The sequence below is a fragment of the Agelaius tricolor genome, unplaced genomic scaffold (assembly GCF_023055355.1).
Source record: "Agelaius tricolor isolate 1412-34295 unplaced genomic scaffold, bAgeTri1.0.p SCAF_31, whole genome shotgun sequence".
NCBI classification, from domain to species: Eukaryota; Metazoa; Chordata; class Aves; order Passeriformes; family Icteridae; genus Agelaius; species Agelaius tricolor.
The window spans coordinates 3653992-3673874 of NW_027269291.1; the positions used below are offsets into that span (position 1 = coordinate 3653992).

The 19883-nt window shown below is 50.3% G+C and overlaps 1 protein-coding gene across 1 annotated transcript; it reads right to left on the reverse strand.

The window, feature by feature from the left end:
* Positions 1-3282: 3282 nt before the first annotated feature.
* Positions 3283-15482, reverse strand: LOC139601514 (Ig heavy chain Mem5-like). Its single transcript, XM_071450643.1, has 6 exons — positions 15425-15482; positions 14813-15124; positions 7833-7910; positions 5182-5457; positions 4445-4552; positions 3283-3903 (listed from the first exon to the last, which is right to left on the reverse strand). Exons 1-6 carry the CDS (start codon positions 15480-15482, stop codon positions 3863-3865), a joined length of 873 nt encoding a protein of 290 aa, XP_071306744.1. The 3' UTR covers positions 3283-3862.
* Between the last annotated feature and the right edge of the window lie 4401 nt (positions 15483-19883).

Below are 19883 nucleotides of genomic sequence, written 5' to 3' on the forward strand. Positions count from 1 at the left end.
TCCCCCCTCCTTTAGTGTTTCCTGACATTTGGAAAAGAGAAATGCTTCTCACAGAATTCAGCAAGACCACAGTTTCTCACCTGTGAATCCAAGGCAAAATCTGTCAGAAAACACCATTCTGATGACAAGTCAGGAATGGGGACTTACTAAGATATTTATCCTGATTTCTGCAGAACACCAGCAGGAAGCTCAGGTGTGAGACTGCTGCAGTATTTCAGATTGAGATTCCTAAGGAATTTTGAAGGCAGTGCTGCAAGTGCTTCCTGTATTTACTCAATTTCTTCTGTTACAAATAATTTCCAGCTCTAACCCTGCTTTAGTTTTAAGTTTCAAATGAAGTTTCCCTGAATCTCCTTTCAGCTTCCTGATCCTGGTCTTTCCAAAGCCTCTGTATCACTTTGCAAGAGTTCCCAACTGCTCCTGCTGGCAGGGGAAGAATGCAAAAGAAGAGCAAAGAAGTTTAATTTGTGGCATGACCAGGCACAACACTTCTTGTGGGCTTTGGGTGGTTTCTTTGGTTGTTTTTTTTTTTGCTTTTTATCTCCTGTTTGAGCTATTTGCTGGATTTCATGAATTTGAGTGTTGTGAGAACAATAAACACTTTGGCCAGAAGGTAGCAGGAGAGACCAGAGAAAGAAGTTCAGTTTACATCAACAGATCTAACTTTACCAGGAACTGTTTAGTATTTCAGGACACAAACCAGACAGGTTAGATTATACCCAGCAGATGCAGTAATGTGATTATTAGATTGTACTTCTAATGCTGTATAAGACAGCAGAAGGATTCAGTGGTATAAAAAGGTATTTAGTATTGCCCATTGTCATGGAGTTCTTCATAATGTTTTCCCATGTAACCTCTTGGAGAGAGCTTTAATCTTTCAGGATGCTTTTAATGCATCTCTGTGGTGGGTCCCAGAGTGAGGTGAGAGATGAGAATCTTGACTCCATGTTTCAGAAGGCTGATTTATTATTTTATGATAAATATTATATTAAAAGAAAATGATATCCTAAAACTATATTAAAAGAATAGCAAAAGGATTCATCAGAAGTCTTGAAAGGGAGAGAAAGGAATGAATAACAAAAGCTCATGACTCTGAGAGAGTCCGAGCCAGCAGACTGTGATTGGCCATTAATTAGAAACAACTAACATGGACCAATCACAGATCCACCTGTTGCATTCCACAGCAGCAGATAATCATTGTTTACATTTCATTTCTGAGGCCTCTCAGCTTCTCAGGAGAAAAAAATCTTGATGAAAGAATTTTTCATAAAATGTGTCTGTGACACATCTCTCTGCCACTGGAGAGAGCTCTCACCATTTTGAGTTACTTAGCAGGGCAGATGTCAGATACCACACTCTGTGTGTGACTCACTAAGGGGCAGGAAAAATAATGTGCTAGAGGTGAAAATTTTCCTCAAATTACTTTAAAGTTTTGTTGAAGTTCACATTGTGGCTGGTATTGTCACCAAAACTGTGGGAAAAACAAAAAGTCTCCCACAGCATTTTTTAGTTTTAGAGAATCAAGGCATTACTTTATTCTGGCCAAGATGTGTAACAGAACATTTCATTTCATTTCATCCACACATTGCATGGGTTGTGCAGAGAAAATCCTTCCATCACACAAGGTTTTCATTGGAGTTTTCTTGTACTTCTACAGTCAAACCCAGGGAAATTCATTGGTTCAATGTTCATTGCTCCCAAGTTCCACAGTTTGTAGTATTTGCTTTTTATTAATCCTTTCACCTTGGATGTTATTTTGGTTGTCAGTCTTGGTTCTCTCATTGACCTTTTCCCAGACCAGGTGTCTCTGACCTTGCCAGGGCTGATGTTTGGAGCTGATGTTCATTAATGGTCGTTATCTTTTGTGTATCTTCTGTGCTGCTCCCAGTCTGCTGAGATGTGAAGCTCATCATGCCTGGAGTGCTGGAACAGTCCCATGAAAAGAAACTTCAGTTCCTTTCCCCCTGGGCAAAGGTGAACAAAACCCCTGACTAAATGTATATAAAGATATTTTGAACTTCTTCTCATTGCCCCCAGTATGAGAAAGATGTCACAGAAATGCAGAAGGATTGGGGCTGGAAGGGAGCTCTGGAGGGGACTGGGTGTCCCCTGCTCTAGCAGGACTGTCTGGAGCTGTTTGCCAAGGACCACGTCCAGGTGGCTTTTGAATGTCTCCAGGGTCAGTGGCTCAACCCCTGGAGATTTGCAAAGGCTCTATGAGCACAATCAAACATGGAAACATGTAGGAGAATAGGCTAATACTGTAAAAATGTATTGTACCAAAGAGGTCTCCTTATAATTATCCTCCATTATTTTGGAATCAGGACAATATTGTTGTGTCAGATGTCAGGATAATTCCACATGCAAATGTGCTTCTTTACAGAGGGTATTTTAATGACCTTTCCCTCCTGTGCATCTGATTGCACTGGTTTTGCCTGAGGGAATATTCTGAACATAGAAATCTGCCTGAGAGATTGGGAAAAGGTGTGGAGTGCTTGAGAAAAAGGTTCTGGGTGTCATTGGAAAATCAGTATAGAAATGTTGGTGAACAGCTCCCCCTGATTGATGGTGTGGTGGTAGAGTGCACGAAATGTGCATTTCAGTGGATTTGGATTTGCCATGCAAATTTCACAGAGCTTCTGCAGGGGCTGGGGCTCTTGTCTGGGTGTCTGCAGGGCCTGAGGGTGTGAGCAGAGCAAGCTCAGTGCAGCAGCCCTTGCTGTGTGCCGTGCAGAGGCTCTCTTGAGGGCTGCAGGAGCTCAGGCAGGGGCAGCAAAGCCTTATTTCCCCTTCAGGATGTGGTTACCTTGTGTTTTCAAAAGCAGGGGAGGGTTGATGCTGCCTGGTGTGACTGAGTCAGAAATGGTGACCACAGCATCCTGCCTGTAGCTGGTGAGAGGGGCATGAGCTGGGGAAGGTGTGGGCTGGGCTCTGTTAGGTAAGAGCCAAGTTGCTATGGAAACTATCACTCCATCAAACCAGCCCAGATTATTTTCTGGTGGCCCCTGCCTCCTGTCCCTGAGTGCAAAACAGCAGCAGGGTTTCTTCCCTGCTGACAGGAGCATTTTCCTCCCTCGTGCCTTCAGCAAGGACTCTCCTGACTGAGGCTCCTGAATGTGCCAGAGACATTTCCTTGCACCAAGTCTGCAAAAGACAAATTCAACCAACAGGAAATCTGCAATATCAAAGCTGTGTTTCTGATCCCAGTGGGCTTCTAGGGTAGTTAGATTTCAGCAATTTCCATCCAAATTTCAGAAGAATAAGCACAAAAAACCAACAAGATTTTGGGCTAGCAGAACTTTATTATTGTCCCTACTGCAGAAACCTAAAATGCACATGCAATACATTTGGCAGAAGAAAGACAGGCTTAATCAAGAAGTGAACATTATCTAGTTGAATAAAATCAGATTCTACAGAGCTCTTCTTATCTGCAATACACACTTAGTAAATCATTCTAAACCCTAAGCAACAAAAGGCAGCTCGTGGGCTGGAATTCCCCCAGCAGTGCTACTCCAGTTCCTCAGGCAGTAACACAACGTGCCTGGGAAAGGTGCTTCTCAAAGGCATCTCCCAGCAGTGAGCACTGGAGTTTTCAAAGCTACTGAAGCAGGTTGGACACTGGTGTGCAAATGGCAGAAGAGTGGGAGGGATCTCCTTAGCAGGAGGATGAGGATAAATCCACTGTGCTCAGTTGTCAGAGGAGAGGAAAGAGCAAAAGCACTTAAAACTCTTCAGTGTAAATCAGCTGGCCAGGCAGGAGTGAAGAGTGTTGCATGTCTGCAGGGGAAGGTGCTGCCTTGTGTCCTGGCTGGTCTCTGTCAGCAGCTCTGGCCCTGCTGGTTCAACCCCTTGTGCTGCTGGTTCACGCTCTTTGCTGCTCTTCTTTGGGTTCATTGCCCATGTCTGGAAGAGCAAAGGGAGGTTTAAAGTACATTTAATGAAATTGGGCCTATGAAGCATTGTTTGATAACTGTCAGCTCCCTTACCTCAGAAAAGAAACAACTTGATGCTCATGAGGGCATTGAAGGCGATGCTCTTTGCCAGCAGGACTCTCAACCCCAACACAGCCATGGACAGCATGTTCCCTCTCTGCCCTCCAGCATCTGCTCAGTGACCAGAAAAGAAGGGAGACATCATGGTCTAGGTTTTGGTGCTGTGATCTTGGCAGAAAGTGGAAAATCCACAGGTGAGAGTTTCAGGGAAAGGAAGAACAGCAAAGGAACAGCCGAGAGAGAACATGGCAACAAGAGGGGAGCCCAGGGTCTGTCTCTGTTGCTTTTTTGCTTCCTGGGGCTTGTGTGTAAGTGCAGGAGCAACCTTGGAACAGCAGCTTGTGTGTGCTGAATGTGTTGTGCTCTGAGTCCTGTGCCCTGGAGAAAATACATTTCCATGCCTTTATCCCGCAGAGAGCAATGTAACCTCAGATCGTGTTTGGGTAACTCACCTTGTGCTGAGGGCTCTGTGCTGTTGCAAACTCTGTCAGTGGCCCCTGACTCTGTTCTGGTTCTGTTTGGTTCCCCAAACCCTGTTATTGGTTCTTCAGCCTCGGCTTCTGTAGCACGATAAAGAAAAGGCATTTTAGACTATATCCATCTTTTATAGAGGATAAGAAGAAAATGTTTAGATGACATTTCTCATAGAACATCGGAGGAAAGATCAGAGTGGGCCTCAGCTGGTCAGGAATAATTCCAACATTAATTTGAGCAGACAAGTTCTCCATGCAGTTGCAAGAAACAGAAGAATTCCTGCATTGTGTCGTTTTACTCTTTGAATGACCTTCAGGACTAAAAGAGTAAACACGCCAAATATAACAATTCATTTAATTAAAAAACCCTCACAACACACCCCACCTTTAACTTTGTGTTCGTATTGAAAGGGCTCTTCCAACTTGTACTGCAGGCGGTTTCCTGCTCTAGGCTAAAGTATTCAGTCATAAGGAAATTCACATTTTGAAGCAATAGATTGTGTCTTTTCTCCCCAGAAAAGTATCTCAAAGTAATTAAACTGTTGAAACCATTTCTTTCAGATGCTTTGAAACATCTTTCAGCTTTCCATGCTGAAATCCAAATGTCTTTCTTATTTCTGCTGTCTGCCCAGGGCAGTGCTGTCCAGAAGGAGAACACCAAGCCGCACAGGCCACTGTCTCCAGAAATAAGTGACAGCTGTGCCACCAAACTGTACCTGGCTTTGCTGTTATGGTGCGGTCGCCGAATTTGGCCGTGCAGGTCACCTCTGTGTCTTTTGTCACCCTGACCATTTTAATTGCATTGTACAACCCCTGTGACGTCAGAATGGATGGGCTCTGTACATAGACCACCTCCTGAGAGGGCATCTCCAAGCTGATGTTCTTTGTAGGGAAGTTCTTTGCCAAACAAGCTGCTTTCCCAGAGCTGCCACCTCCTTCCAGTTTCTTTGATTTCATCACAATGACTTTGGGATCAGAAGTTTTTGAAATGCCTGAAAAGAAAAGCAAGGTTTGGACAGGATTGATTTTACTGCAGGCTTGCCCGGGTGCTGAGTGACCCAAAATTCACATGTACTCCATCTGTGACTAATTTGTAACATTCTCATTTACTGTCTTTGATGTCATTATTCCTTGGCATTAGAGGTACAAGTAACAAAAGAAGATTGCTTAAACTTGCCACCCAGCTATTTTACACAAGAACTATTGGTGTCAAAAGAATTTAGTTGCCAACAAATCATTGTGGTACCATAATTTGTTTATAAGAGAAAATACCCTTCCCTCTAGGTCAGATCACATTTGGAGAATCAAGGGTGATCTCAAAAACCAATGTCAGGATTTAACTCAGATTTGCAATTTGACTTAGAGGAAAACCATGGAACTGAAAGGAATCCTCCAGCAGCCTTCCTTGCCAGAAAGGGCTCAGCTTATGAAAAGCTGTCAGACTCATCCACAAAGATTGCCCTGTCTGCTTTGACAGGAGCATCCTGAAGGGTCTCTTGGGTAAAGAGAGGTGCATGAGGCTTTTCATTTAGCATGGTGTCTGCCTTGCAGGTGGGTCAGGAGATCCCCCAGCTCTGACATTTTGTTCATCCCAGGGTACTGATGGAAGTTTGATCAAGGAGCTCTGATTTTACACCCTTTCCCCATCAGCCCTATGCCACTGCTGAGGAACTGAGGTGAAAGCCAAATTGTGCTCTGCCACAACTTCATGGGTCAGCTCTCGTGATCAAACAGGCAGAACTACACACTTGTCCACACCTGCAGCAACCAGACACCCACCAGAAATCCAACATTTCCTTCCCAGCTGTTGTACCAGGCTTGGCCAGAGCCTGTCAGTCCTGTGCATTCTGTGTTCTCTGAGAAGACTTTGAAAGGCTTTTCATGTGGTCTCCTCTCCAGGCTTTCCAAAGAGCCAGAACACAAACAGGCAGCTTCTCTGCAGTAGCTCCCTGGGCAGGATCTTCAGCAAGCAATAATGCACACAGTGCAATTGTAGTTCAGAGAGCAGAAGATTTGTTTTATCTGACCCCAGAAGGCTCACCTGAGTCCCACCAATTTGCATTCCCTGGCAGTACAGCCATGAATTCCTACCACTGCTTGCTTCTGAAGGGATTAATCTTTTCTGTTTATGTTCAAATTGATTTGAACAAAAGGGGGAGGTTGCTCACATCCTGGAAACTTTGGCGTCTTAACATTAAGTATTTCAGCAGACTCAAAAGGGACTTTGATACTTCAGGTTCAATGTATTTTACTACCAAACATAATTCCAGACTTTCTGTGCAGGATACTCTGAAAATATCCTGGCATTAGCTAGAAAAAGAAAGCCATTGAACAGCAAGGAAAGTAGAGGTCTTTCTGCAGAATGGTGAATTTACATTCCTTTGTCCCTTTGGGATTGGAAGTGCAGTGAGATTGTTCCCAAATCCCCATTTATTCCCATGCACCATATCCTACAGACATGGACAGATATTAGGCAGCACCCAAGGCAGTCGCACATCTTTCTGAAGGAGAGCAAGAGGTTTTAGGGATGTAAAATAACGTGGGATTTTCTTGCCACACTTTGAAGTCATCCAGTCCTCTGAAAGCAAAGCAACAATTCCCGAGGGATGCACCTGATACTTTAGGACCACAGAGGTCACTATCAAAACCCCTCTGCCACCGCAACATTCCCATTTCCCTAGAAAAGCTTGGGGTGACCTGCACCTTTATGGTTCATCACAGAATTCCAAAGAAAGATAGGAATAAATAAGGCTTCTTATAATCCCTGCTCCCCACATTGCTCTTTGCAGAACCCACACAACCTGGGAGCAAATTGTCTTTCATTCCAGGAACTCTTGGATATGAGGCACTTGTGAGAATTTAAGCCCAAGGCTATTTCCCCTCCTTCCTGCTCTGTTTCCAGGGCAGTGGACACTGTCAGTGTGGTGCCAGTGTCAAAGGAGAACTTCTCCAGCCAGGAGTTACAGATGTGTCTAAAACTCCTCATACTGGGAGCTCTTCACTGAGCTCTGCATTCCTGCCCCAAGTCAGTCAGTGCAAGCCCGCTGAAGAATTGGACACTGGACAGTAAATTTGGGGCAGAGTGCTGCCCAAAGTGGGAATAAGTTATCACAGGCTAAGCAGTGCCCTGCTGGTGTTTGGGGATCATGGAATAATGCTGTATGCAGAGTCAGCCCAGTTGTTCCTGGAAACCTTCCTGAGCAGATCCAAGCTGAGGGTTTGGCTTGAATGCCTGGCTGGAGAGCGAGTGCATTCAAGGGATTATTGCAGCTGAAAATCCTTTCATTGAACCCAACCCTTTAAATTCCCTTGTTCTCCCCCACATTAATTGTCAGTGAAGTTTTAGGAAGAAAGAAATGTCACTTACTTGGTTCAACTGTGAGAATCGTCCCTGGTCCAAATATAAGCTTCTCTGTCATCACACTGCTGAGACTTATTCCAATAACTCACTCTTTCCTCGTGGTGTTCAAAAGTGTTCCAAAAACAGGTGATGAAAATCCATTAGTCCTGATTATCCATGTATGCAAGTCCATGAGAGGATCCAGAGGTAGATTTACTTCCAAAACTGGAAAGGGAATAAAGGTTAATTGAATTGTTTCAAATAGCTTGATTGAGTTTAGAATTTTCAACTTCTCCATTTCTTCCACCTTTTAGAACCTTCATGACCTCTTTTATATATCCAGGATACAAGGAAATATAGGAAGAATGTTGTTCTTCTCTTCTTAATCCTTAGAGTCACCCATCTCCTTTCTTTCCCAAAATTTCTCACCTTCTTTCCCTCTTTCTGTTTTTGTACAGGTCCCTTTGCTGTTCATATCATTGTGGTAACCCAGCCAACTCACAGTGATATATTTCATAACACAAACTGTCTCTGTTCCACTACACAGAATATTGGATTATTCAGGCAGTCACATGACATCTTCAGTGGTTTGAGATCCAACGCACCACATGAAGAAACACCACATGGCTTTCAAGGAAGGATCTCCAATAATATCATAGGGGTTGAGTTGTAAATGCGAACTTGGGTATGATGTGACACCTGTGAAAGGTCTGATGGAGTTTAGCTGGATAGAAAGCAGAAAAATTATCAGTACCTCTGGTGTTATTTCAGAGCATTTCTTGTAATGCAGTCTAATCCCCCTACTTCTCTTCTTGTAGGTACTAGTGGTAGTGTGAACAGAGTTCTGGGATGTAGCAGGCTGTCTCTGGGGGTGTTGGGAGGATTGGATTAAGAACAGAAGACGCAGGAGCGTTGTAAATTGCTGAAGTGACCTTCCAGCTGGGAATTACCCTTGGCAGCCCAGGCTGAATGCATCCAGAGATCCTCTAGCATGGATGCAGTTTAGATGTCAGTGTCTCTCCTTGCCTCTGCCTGGCTGTTGCTCAGGGATTCCCCCAGGTTAGCAAGGTCTGGAAATAATTGTACTCTGAGTGTGTCTGCGGCTGTTCCATCTGCTGACTGTTGAGCCTAACTTAAGTGATGGTGGCTGTCCTAGTTTGAAAGACAAGTGCCTGCCAAGGAAGGCAGGAACCACCCATGGAGTGGAGAATATTCCCTCCAAATTAATACAACTTTGAAATAAAGTGACTTTCTGGCAAACACACAAGAAAAGGAATAACAGTTCTTTACCAGTATGTGTATGTATAACAACTCAAACAAACAACAGCAGTAGCACCAAACAGACCCAGACACCCAGGCCCGGCCTCTCTCGGCCGCGGGCGCTTTCCCCTTCGGTGCAGTTCCGGGCACAGCCAGCAGGGCAGGTGCGGTGATTCCCCCGCGCCAGCAGGGGGCGCTGTGGCGCGAGCTCGGCCGCCTCTCTGCATGTGGGTACTGGTGGGTGGGCAGGCAGGAGAGATGGAGAAGGGGCTCCCTTTACAATCCCACAGGAGCAGCCAGTCCCGGTGCCCCTCTGGATACTGAAACCAGCTCCAGCAGGAACCTTGGAGCAGCAGGCTGCAACGGCAGAGGTGAGAACACTCACAGTGGTAAACCAAGTGTAGGGGAAATTCTGAAGCTGCAGCAGGAGCCACGGGTGTCTGGGCAGACAAGGGGTGTCAAGTTATAGTGTCGCAAAAATCCCTGAAGCAGTGGCAGACAACAGCAGGCCTGGGTGGGGGATTTCTCCTTTGGACAGCTCCCTGGCAATGGCTGGTGCTGGGATCAGCAGTGTGCTCCTGCCTCCCTGCTCCTGGTGTAGCACACACTGGTTCTAGGCTTGCAAGTGACAGGGAAGCAGAGAATCAAGCTGGCAATCCCTACTCACAGTGCCAAAGGAAAAGAAAGAAGGAAAAACAGGCAAAAAGCGCAGGGCAACAGTGTCACCAGTCAGACACCCTTGCCGTGTGGCTCCTGAGTTGAGCAGCCCCTCTGGAAGGAAGCAGCAGCCCCTGGCCCCCAACTCTCAGGGGATCCCTGCTGCTCCTTGCCCATCGAGATACTTCCTGAGCCTGGGCAGTCAATGACCATTCTGAACACAAAACAAAGACAAGCCCATGAATGGGTAGGGAATTTAAGCCATTCCCAAGACAGAAATACGGGTAGAAAACATGAGAGGAATGGGAAGAAATGGGTGAGGCTTTTGTGGGACAAATGGGACATCCCTGGGCTCTGGTCCTCATGGGGTGCTTGAAGTGTGTCAGGTGTCTGCTGGCAGGAGAGCACAGCTGAGCACACGCAGTCAGGAGTTTTCTGGCACGTACTGATGTGAGCTTACTAACACAAATGGCTGTGAGCTGGACCTGTGTGTGCCACTGAGGCAGAATTGGTGGTTGGGGCAGCCTTGGCTGCAGTGACCATGCACTGTTTGAGCTCAGGATCCTGGGAGAAGAGAGCAATGCAAAAACAGGACTGGAGCCCTGGGCTTCAGGAGAGCAGAATCTGGGATCTTCTGGGAGGAATCCCAAGGGTTATGGTCCTGGACAGAGGAGGGAGAGCTGCTCACGTTCAGAGATTAGCTTTTTGAACCTCAAGAATAGTTTCTCTTGACAAAGTAGTAAGTCAAGCTTTGTGTCAGATGTCCAAAATGATGAACAAAGGGCTCCTAAATCAACTCATAAGTGGTTAATAGAGAAGGTTCCTGCTGAGTTGTTCAACTGGCCATGATGATCAACTGTTGAAAATGATCTGTTTGCAAGAGCCATGATCTCAGGTTGAATGGTGAGGAAATTGGTCTTGGACAATTAGCTGGGGTGTTGTGCTGTTTCAGTAATTCTGGTAAATCCAATTTGTGTATGTGCACAGAGTTGTCTAAGGAAAAATAGATGAGGTAAGGCCACCATGTTTTCCTCCTTCAAGAGAAAGGAGGGAGACAGTTTGTGTGTGGTGGTTCAGTTGTTTTCAGTCACTGTGGTACGTAGTTCACACTGTGCTAGGCAGTTCTACAAAAACATCTGGGGGGGGTTTCCTTGCCAGGTGATGTCTCCTCTTTCATGTCTTTGTAGTGCTGCCTTTTGTTTTCCTGTCCCTCTACGCTGCTCTACTTCTGAACATCTAACACTGTTCCAGAGGATTCCCTACACTAAAAATAACATTATCATCCTTGCTTTTTTTAGCAGAGTTAACAGTTATTGTTCATCTAACTAGAACATTGCTCTCACACTTTGGAACGGAATATTGTTGTTAGAAGTGCCTCAGAGAAAGGATCTGGTTACTGATTTGTCTTTTAACACACAACAAGTTAGGGTTAAACACTTGAAAGGTTTTCTGGGAAGCATCTCTCAAGCTTATAACTTTTCAAGTTATTTTCATTCTAGATTTACTAAGTTTTCTAGACCTTCAAGCATTACTCTCCTCAAAGCCTATTTGCATGCCAGAGGAAAAATCAGTCCATGTTTAAGAATTGTTCAGGATTTATTTTGGTTCAGCTGATGGTGCTTTAATTGACTCTATTTGCTGTTGTTATCATTGACTGAAGTTGGCTTTTAATTTGATTGTTATCTTAATCACATCATTAGTGGTAGCCTGCAATTGTGGACCATTTTCCTAATCCTCCTGGAATAATCAGGGATGTTTTGAACTTTAACAGCTGGTGGATGTAGGATTTTTCCTATTCTTTCTCTCAGGGAATTATTCCCATTTTGTTGCCTGTAAGTTCCTTGCCACAGGAGAATGCTCAGAGCAATATTACCAAGAGAAGTTACTTTTCAATAATTTGGTGAAGCAGATGGCTTTGGAAAGAAGGGGAAGAACAAGCATTCTCATTTCACCAGTCTATTGGCTGCTTCCTGGAGCTGGACAAGTCCATTGCTGGTCACGGCTTGTTGATGAGGGCTGCAATCCTGGCCGAGTAGATGGGAGGAAATTCAATTGGGAAAAGATGAGTAAAAGCTCTTTCTTTCTCCCTTGCACAAACCAAAGGCCCGTGTTGGAGGACTGCAAGGGATTTGTGTGACAAATTTCCCTGCCAGCAATTTCTCGTCTGAACAAAATGCACCCAGATCTCCCAGGCTCTCCTTTTATGTCAGCTGTTCCCTTCCTTGTGTTCATGGCCCTCCATTGCATTTGTTCCCCTCTGTCCATGTCCTTCCCAGGCTTGGGAGCCCAGCAGGGCACACATTGGTCCCCAGTCCCAGCAGTGCTGAGCTGAAGAGGATTCCTCCCCAGAGAGCAAGGAGTCAGGACAACATGCCAGGAGGCTGCACGGACAAACGAGGCTGGGAAAACGTGGGCCCAGTGCTGAATGGGATGGGGACCAGGTGACACAGGATATGGGACAGGGCTGAGGTCCTGAATGCTTTCTTCACCTCAGGCTTCAGCAGCCAGATCAGCCTTCAGGAATTTCATTTCCCACAGCCCAGGAGGAGGAATATGTACCCTTGCACAATCCATGTCACTGAACCATGGCCATAATGAAAGGATTTGTCCAGAAGGTTTGCAGGGAAGTCAGTGCTGGGAGCTCAACTGAATGAAGAATGCACAACATCCACTCTCTCCTCACCCAGCAAGACCCTTTGTCTGCCTGTTGAAGGCTGTCAATGTGGCTAAGCCAAATCCCCATTCCCAAAGCCATGCTGACTGTCCCGAAAGAAAAAGGGCTGGGAGCCAAGGCAAGGCACAGAGGAGAAATGAGGCTGTGCTGGACAGGAGCCCAGGCAATGTGCACTAAACCTGCACTTCCCCAAACTGCAGCCTCTGCAGTTGCCAGGACAGATCCACCTCCACCATCAATGGTACCAGCCCTTCTGGCAGCCTCCCTCCAGTGCCTTCTAGTGCCCCCAGGCCAGAGGGACGTTTCCTGCACCTGCCATTGCCTGACAAGAGCCCTGGGCAGCAGCTGCCAGAAAGAAATGCTGAGAGATCTGTCATCCCCATCTGCTGGTTTTTGGTTCACTCTGCTGCAGAGCTGCTCCAGGGTGGTTTTGCTCCACAGTAATACGTTGCTGCATCGCCTTCCTCTGCTGCCAGGATCTGCAGAGTGAAGCTGTTCTGGGAGCCCCTCACTCTTCCTTTAAAGCGAAATTGGAAACCTTCTCCATATTTATCACCTTCCCTGTAAATCCATTCCAGAGAGCCCCGTGGGCCGTGACGGTACCAGTACATGAAGTAGTCGCTCATATCATCTCCCTTCATGCTGCAGTGGAAGGTGACTTCATCTCCCTCTCCCACGGTCGCTTCCCTGGGGTTCTGCTCCAAGGTCACCTGGCCAGTGACTGCTGCAGAGAGCAAGAACGAGCCACAGTCACTCTAAGATGCAGCAAAGGCCACGGCAATGCTGGTGGGGCTTTGGACTGGCACAGGACCTGTGGGAGGACAAAATCCTCCTCTTGGAAGCCAGGTGACACAGATGGGCAGAGCTGGTGGCAGCTAGCAAGGCTCACAAGGAAGGAGACACCTCATGTCCCTCCATCCTTTTCCCAGTCACACAGGAAGCTTTTCCTGGTTTTCCCCAAAAAGGCAGGAAGGATTTGCACCATGGCGGAACAATAAATTCCTTTGTCCTTGCCAAGACAGGATGGTGAGGAACCCACTGTCCTGTCGCTGAAGCTGCTGTGGGTGAGCAGAGCAAAGACCAAGGGCTGTCCCAGGCAGTGGGGCCTGTGCCCTGTGCTGCCATGGCCCAGCTGGTCTGTGCCAGAGGGGCGGCAGTGGCCCAGGAGCAGTGTCCAGTGCCAGGGCAAAGCTCTGGGCCCCGAGATGTGAGTGCAGCAGGGAGGTGCCCTGCGTGTGGCCAGGCTGCAGAGGAGGCAGCTGGCATGGAGGTGCCGAGCTCAGAGGCACAAGAGGAGCAGGGCTGCTCTCGCCGTGCTCCACAGGCAGGGCTGGGCAGCTGGAGCCGGGGCACAGCTGCGGCTGCAAGCGCTCAGCACAGCTGCCCAGAGCCCTGCAGAGCCCAGGGCCACGCTCAGCTCCTGGGGCCAGCAGCCCTTGCCTTCACTTACCTACAATGGGCAAGAAGCCCAGGCACAGGGCACTCCACATGGCCAGGCCCGCTCTCAGTGGCCTCTCTGCAGCTTCTCTGGGCCTGCACAACAGCTCTGCCCACACCTGCCCTGCCTGGGCCTCTGTCACTGCTCTCAGGCCCAGGCCCTGCTGGTCCCTCCCTCTGCCTATGACAACACTGAGGGGGAGAGGTGGGGCACCAGGAGCACAACTTGAAGCTCTTGCTGCCCTCCTGCCTGTCTCTCACTCTTTGTGGTGCAGTAACAGCCCATTTGTTAGGCAGGAAATGCTGTGTTGGGCTAGCAGTGACGTGGTTCTGAGGGGCCAGCCCTGGCCTTTCTCTCAGGGAGTCTCCCAGGCTGGGACTTTGGAGGTGACCAGGGAAGCTGTCAGCTTGTCCTTCCCCTGGCTCTGCTGGCCCTGCCTCTGCTGGGCGTCTCCTCCCATATGGGACACCCCAGGATCTCAGCTCGGCTTGGCCAGGCCACCCCTAAGCCAAAGTGCTCCTCACCCTGCTCCCAGCACTCTGGCCCTGCACCCTCTGGCTCCCCAGTGGTGACACTTCTCCAGCTGCCTCTTCCTCTCAAAGCCCTCACGGAGCCCTGCCCAGCAGCAAAGGCAGCCCAGGACTCTGCAGGTGCTTTGCATGTTCCACTTAAGAAGGGGACCAAGGAAGGCTGAGTGAGACTGGAGCCAGGCACTCACCGGGCTGACTGCATGACAGAAAAACCTTGAAGCTCCTCTACGGAGTAGAACATTGCAATTGGGACTCAGGGGAAGGAAAGCCTCAGTGCTGGGAAAGGAGCTTTTGATGAAAGGCCAGGATCACTGGTGCTGGGTGGGGATGGCACCTGATTTCTCAGGAACAGCCCTGAAGCACTTTGGAATTCACCATCTCCAAATGTCGTGGGTGCTGATCCAGCCCCGAGCTGGTTTGTGTTAAAGCCAGGCTGGGTCTCCTGTGCCCGTGTGAACAGCGCAGAAGTACCGGGCAGAGTCGCGGGGCTGCAGGGTCAGCAGGGAGAGATAAACCTCGGCCCGGGAATTGTCCCGGGACATCTTGGCCCTCCCCTGCACTGACTGGTCAAAATAAACAGCTGTCGCATCAAATCTAATAAAGGACACCCACTCTGGGCTCCCTCCGGGTGCCTGACGGTACCACCAAATATGATAATCCTCGAAGGTGAATCCGGATCCACGGCAGGAGAGGGTGACGGAGTCGCCGGGCGCTCGCTGCCCTCCGCCGGCCTCCTGCAGCCTCGGCTGTGCGCAGAGCCCTGCGGAGGGAGAGCGCAGGGATCGGGCGGGGCGCGGCCGCGGACCGAGGGCGCTGTCCCGGTGTCCCGGTGCCCCCGGCCCGGCACAGCCACAGCCGCCAGCCCCGGCCCACAGCCCCTGTCCCTGGGTCTGCCCCGGCCTTTGCCCGTGTTCCCTGCCCTGCCTCTGCCCCTGTCCTTTCCCCAGCCTCTGCCCTTGTGCCCGTCCTTGTTCGTGCTCCTGCTCCTGTCGCTGCCTGTCGCTGTGGCTGTGCCTGGTTGCCCCGGCCGGGCTCGCTGCCCTCCCCGCCCTGCTCTCACCTGCCGGCGCCAAGGCCAAGGCCAAGGCCAGCAGCCCCGGCCCCGGCCCGGCCAACATCGCTGCCGGCGCCGCGGCAGCCGCACAGGAGGCGAGCGGAGCCGCGCTCGGGCCGCTCCCGCCCGGCCCCGCCTCGCCGGGGCAGCGCCGGCGCCTCTGCCCGCCCCGACTCACCCGCCCCGGGCCCCGGGAGCGCGGCCCCGCCGGGCGGGACAGGCAGCGGTGCACGAAGGGACGGGGGACAGCGCCGCGTGAGGCTTTATTTTCTCTTTGTAAACAGAGAGCGGTGTAGACACGAGGCTCTGAATCCTCTTGCTCAGAGGCCGTTTTTGTTTCTCCCACTGTCTCGCCAGTGAGTGCCTGGGGATGGGCAATAAGCTGCGATGGGACCCAGCAGCACCACTTTAGCCAGCTCAGCAAAGGAATATCCCATTCTGTAATATTTGTTTCTCAGAAAAAATAAAGCTCACGGAAAGGAGGAAAGGGGACATTCGGAGTGATGGCCTTTGTCTTCCCAAGGAATCATTCTGTGAGAGAAAGACCATTTTTCCTAGAAATGGCTAAAAACCTCCCTGTTGATGGAGAAGTAGGGCAGAATGTCCTCATTTTTCCTGTACTGCGGACTCAGCTTTCTTTGCTTTTCAGCTGCTGATGTGGAGCATCTGTCCAAGTTTAAAAGGCTGTCAGAGCTGGACCTGTTTAGCATAGAGAAGGAGAAGCTGGTTGGGGTTGCACTTTGACAATAAGCCTGGCAGCAAACTAGGATAAATTTAGAGCAAGGCATTTTCCAATTGCTCGCAATTCTACTCTAAATCGAATTAGCAATAAAGCAGAAGCCCTGCGGTGTGCAGTAAAGGCCAGGAATACCTGAGGTACACAGCGATGGCACCTGACTTCTTGGAAACAGCCTTGAGACCCATTGGCTCCAGCCCCTAGCAACTCTCACCTTCCCTGCATTTAAGGCAGCCTCTGCTGGGCCGCGGGAGGTTTGTGTTAAAGCTCATCTGCATTTCCTGTCCCCGTGGGACGGCACAGAAATACCGGGCAGAGTCCTGAGCTTGCAAGGACCGCAAAGAGAGATAAGCCTTGGATCGGGAATTGTCCCGGGAAATCTTGGCCCGACCCTTCAACGCTGCCCCGTATTTCACTGTAGTGCCTTTGGGGCGGCTGATAAAGGACACCCACTGTGGGCGGCCTCCGGGTGCCTGACGGTACCACCTAATAGAACGATCCTTAAAGGTGAATCCGGATCCACGGCAGGAGAGGGTGACGGAGTCGCCGGGCGCTCGCTGCCCTCCGCCGGCCTCCTGCAGCCTCGGCTGTGCGCAGAGCCCTGCGGAGGGAGAGCGCAGGGATCGGGCGGGGCGCGGCCGCGGACCGAGGGCGCTGTCCCGGTGTCCCGGTGCCCCCGGCCCGGCACAGCCACAGCCGCCAGCCCCGGCCCACAGCCCCTGTCCCTGGGTCTGCCCCGGCATTTTTCCGTGTTCCCTGCCCTCCCTCTGCCCCTGTCCTTTCCCCAGCCTCTGCCCTTGTGCCCGTCCCTGTTCGTGCTCCTGCTCCTGTCGCTGCCTGTCGCTGTGGCTGTGCCTGGTTGGCCCGGCCGGGCTCGCTGCCCTCCCCGGCCGGCTCTCACCTGCCGGCGCCAAGGCCAAGGCCAAGGCCAGCAGCCCCGGCCCCGGCCCGGCCAACATCGCTGCCGGCGCCGCGGCAGCCGCACAGGAGGCGAGCGGAGCCGCGCTCGGGCTGCTCCCGCCCGGCCCCGCCTCGCCGGGGCAGCGCCGGCGCCTCTGCCCGCCCCGACTCACCCGCCCCGGGCCCCGGGACCGCGGCCCCGCCGGGCGGGACAGGCAGCGCCGGCCGAGCCGGGCCGCGCACGCAAAGCAGCGCTGAGCGCTTGGACAGCGCCTTCTGCCGAAGGGACCCGTGGCCAACGCGCCCTGAAATTCGCCCTCGTAGCACAGAAGGTCACTGGCATCGGCGCTGCCGTGGGCAAAACGCTGCCCGCACTTGAAGGTGGTGATGGCTCCTCTCTCCTCGGAACTGCTGAAGCCACGCTCGACTACTGGGGACACATCTTGACTCCCTACTTTGTCATGTCAGTTGTTTTTCACCTGAGCAGGGAGGACACAAGGATGCTGAGCATACAATCATGAAGGGAGTTTATTCTTTTATACTTCAGCTAGCACACAGCTGTGCCCTCTCCTAGCCCATGGCCCGTCCTGCTGTCAGATCTGGCCAGTGACTCTTGCTCACATAATCATCCCTGAGTGCTTGTCCTGTGCTGGATCTCTGCACCCTGGTGTCATGCAGATGGTGCAGACGAGTGGTCAGTAGTGCAGGGAAGTGGATTCTTTGAAACTCAGGCCCCATGCAGAGGCTGGAATTTCTCTGGAATTCTGACTGATTCCACTACTGGACATAGTTCAGTGTCCGGTTTCATTGGAAAATATGTCTTCTGGTGTTTTTCTGTTGTTATGAGGTATTCATAGCTAGGAAGGGCTGCCTGGAGGTGGGTGATCAGGACAAACCAGCCCTGAGGTCAGAGCTCCTCGTCTCAGGCACTGCTCTTTCTTGTAAGCAGGAGAATATTACAGTTAGCCCTTTCAGAGCTTTTGTCACTGAGGACATTGAGAAATAACTTGTGCTACAACAGGAGTGTTGAGGACAACCCTGTGTCCTCTTCAGGCTGCAAGTTTCAAAGCTAAAAAGGAACCGGGGAAATCTGCAAATGAAACAAAGAAAATTTTGGTTGGGGCAACGAGAGGCACACAGAGGAATGAGGAGAGCTATTCTGCATGGGTTGGTTTTCTGTATTTCTGTTCTTTGCTGCATTTGTGGTGTGTGTTCTTCTGTCAGAACCTAGGGTGTGGTGTTGTTCTGTAAGGCTGCAGACACAGGTACAGGCTGCCAAGCTCTCTCCTAAAACTATCAGACCTGATGCTGTTATTTCTGGAGAGCCAGAATGGGCATAAGGAAAGGTGAGCAGAAGAGGAGGCAGCTCTGTGCCTCCTCTGTGCCAGTGGGAAGTCAGGAATTAATTCTAGATGTTATTTGGTTTTTGCGTGTTGGTTTTGCCATGATTTCTCAACTCTCTTTCTGTCAAAACACACATTTTCTCACTCCACCCTTTTGTTCCTCTCCTGCATGGCACAGAGGGGGACGGAGTGAGCAGCTGTGTGGGGCTGAGCTGCCCGATGGGGGCAGGGGCAGGAGGTGCCCACAGCCTTGTCCTGTTCAGTTGTGAATGTTCTCAAGAATGGAACTTGCAGAGTCTGGGGTATTTCAGCTCAGTGTCAGATCCCCCTCAACATTTCCTTCTGCATGCTAAACCAACCCAGATCTCCCAGGCTCTCCTTATATGTCAGCTGTTCCCTTCCTTGTGTTCATGGCCCTCCATTGCATTTGTTCCCCTCTGTCCATGCCCTTCCCAGGCTTGGGAGCCCAGCAGGGCACACATTGGTCCCCAGTCCCAGCAGTGCTGAGGTGAAGAGAATTCCTCCCCAGAGAGCAAGGAGTCAGGACAACATGCCAGGAGGCTGCATGGAGAAACGAGGCTGGGAAAACGTGGGCCCAGTGCTGAATGGGATGGGGACCAGGTGACACAAGACATGGGACAGGGCTGAGGTCCTGAATGCTTTCTTCACCTCAGGCTTCAGCAGCCAGATCAGCCTACAGGAATTTCATTTCCCAGAGCCCAGGAGGAGAGGCTGGGCGGAGGAATATGTACCCTTGCACAATCCATGTCACTGAACCATGGCCATAATGAAAGGATTTGTCCAGAAGGTTTGCAGGGAAGTCAGTGCTGGGAGCTCAACTGAATGAAGAATGCACAACATCCACTCTCTCCTCACCCAGCAAGACCCTTTGTCTGCCTGTTGAAGGCTGTCAATGTGGCTAAGCCAAATCCCCGTTCCCAAAGCCATGCTGACTGTCCCGAAAGAAAAAGGGCTGGGAGCCAAGGCAAGGCACAGAGGAGAAATGAGGCTGTGCTGGACAGGAGCCCAGGCAATGTGCACTAAACCTGCACTTCCCCAAACTGCAGCCTCTGCAGTTGCCAGGACAGATCCACCTCCACCATCAATGGTACCAGCCCTTCTGGCAGCCTCCCTCCAGTGCCTTCTAGTGCCCCCAGGCCAGAGGGACGTTTCCTGCACCTGCCATTGCCTGACAAGAGCCCTGGGCAGCAGCTGCCAGAAAGAAATGCTGAGAGATCTGTCATCCCCATCTGCTGGTTTTTGGTTCACTCTGCTGCAGAGCTGCTCCAGGGTGGTTTTGCTCCACAGTAATACGTTGCTGCATCGCCTGGGGTTGCTGCCAGGAGCTGCAGAGTGAAGCTGTTCTGGGAGCTCTGCTCTCTTCCTTTAAAGCGATATTTGAAACCTTCTCCATAGATATCTCTATAGTCTTCATAAATCCATTCCATGCCCCGTGGGCCCTGACGGTACCAGTACATGTAGTAGT

Bases quoted from the DNA above. Each gene is read 5' to 3' on its own strand.
- LOC139601514 (XM_071450643.1), bottom strand. From the start codon at position 15,482: ATGTTGGCCGGGCCGGGGCCGGGGCTGCTGGCCTTGGCCTTGGCCTTG. The intron at 7,911-14,812 runs GCACAGGAGACC...GGAAAGAGTGAG, and splicing joins CTTCTGCGCTGTTCACACGG to TTATTGGAATAAGTCTCAGC. The intron at 5,458-7,832 runs GTAAGTGACATT...TTTTCTTTTCAG, and splicing joins GATTCTCACAGTTGAACCAA to GCATTTCAAAAACTTCTGAT.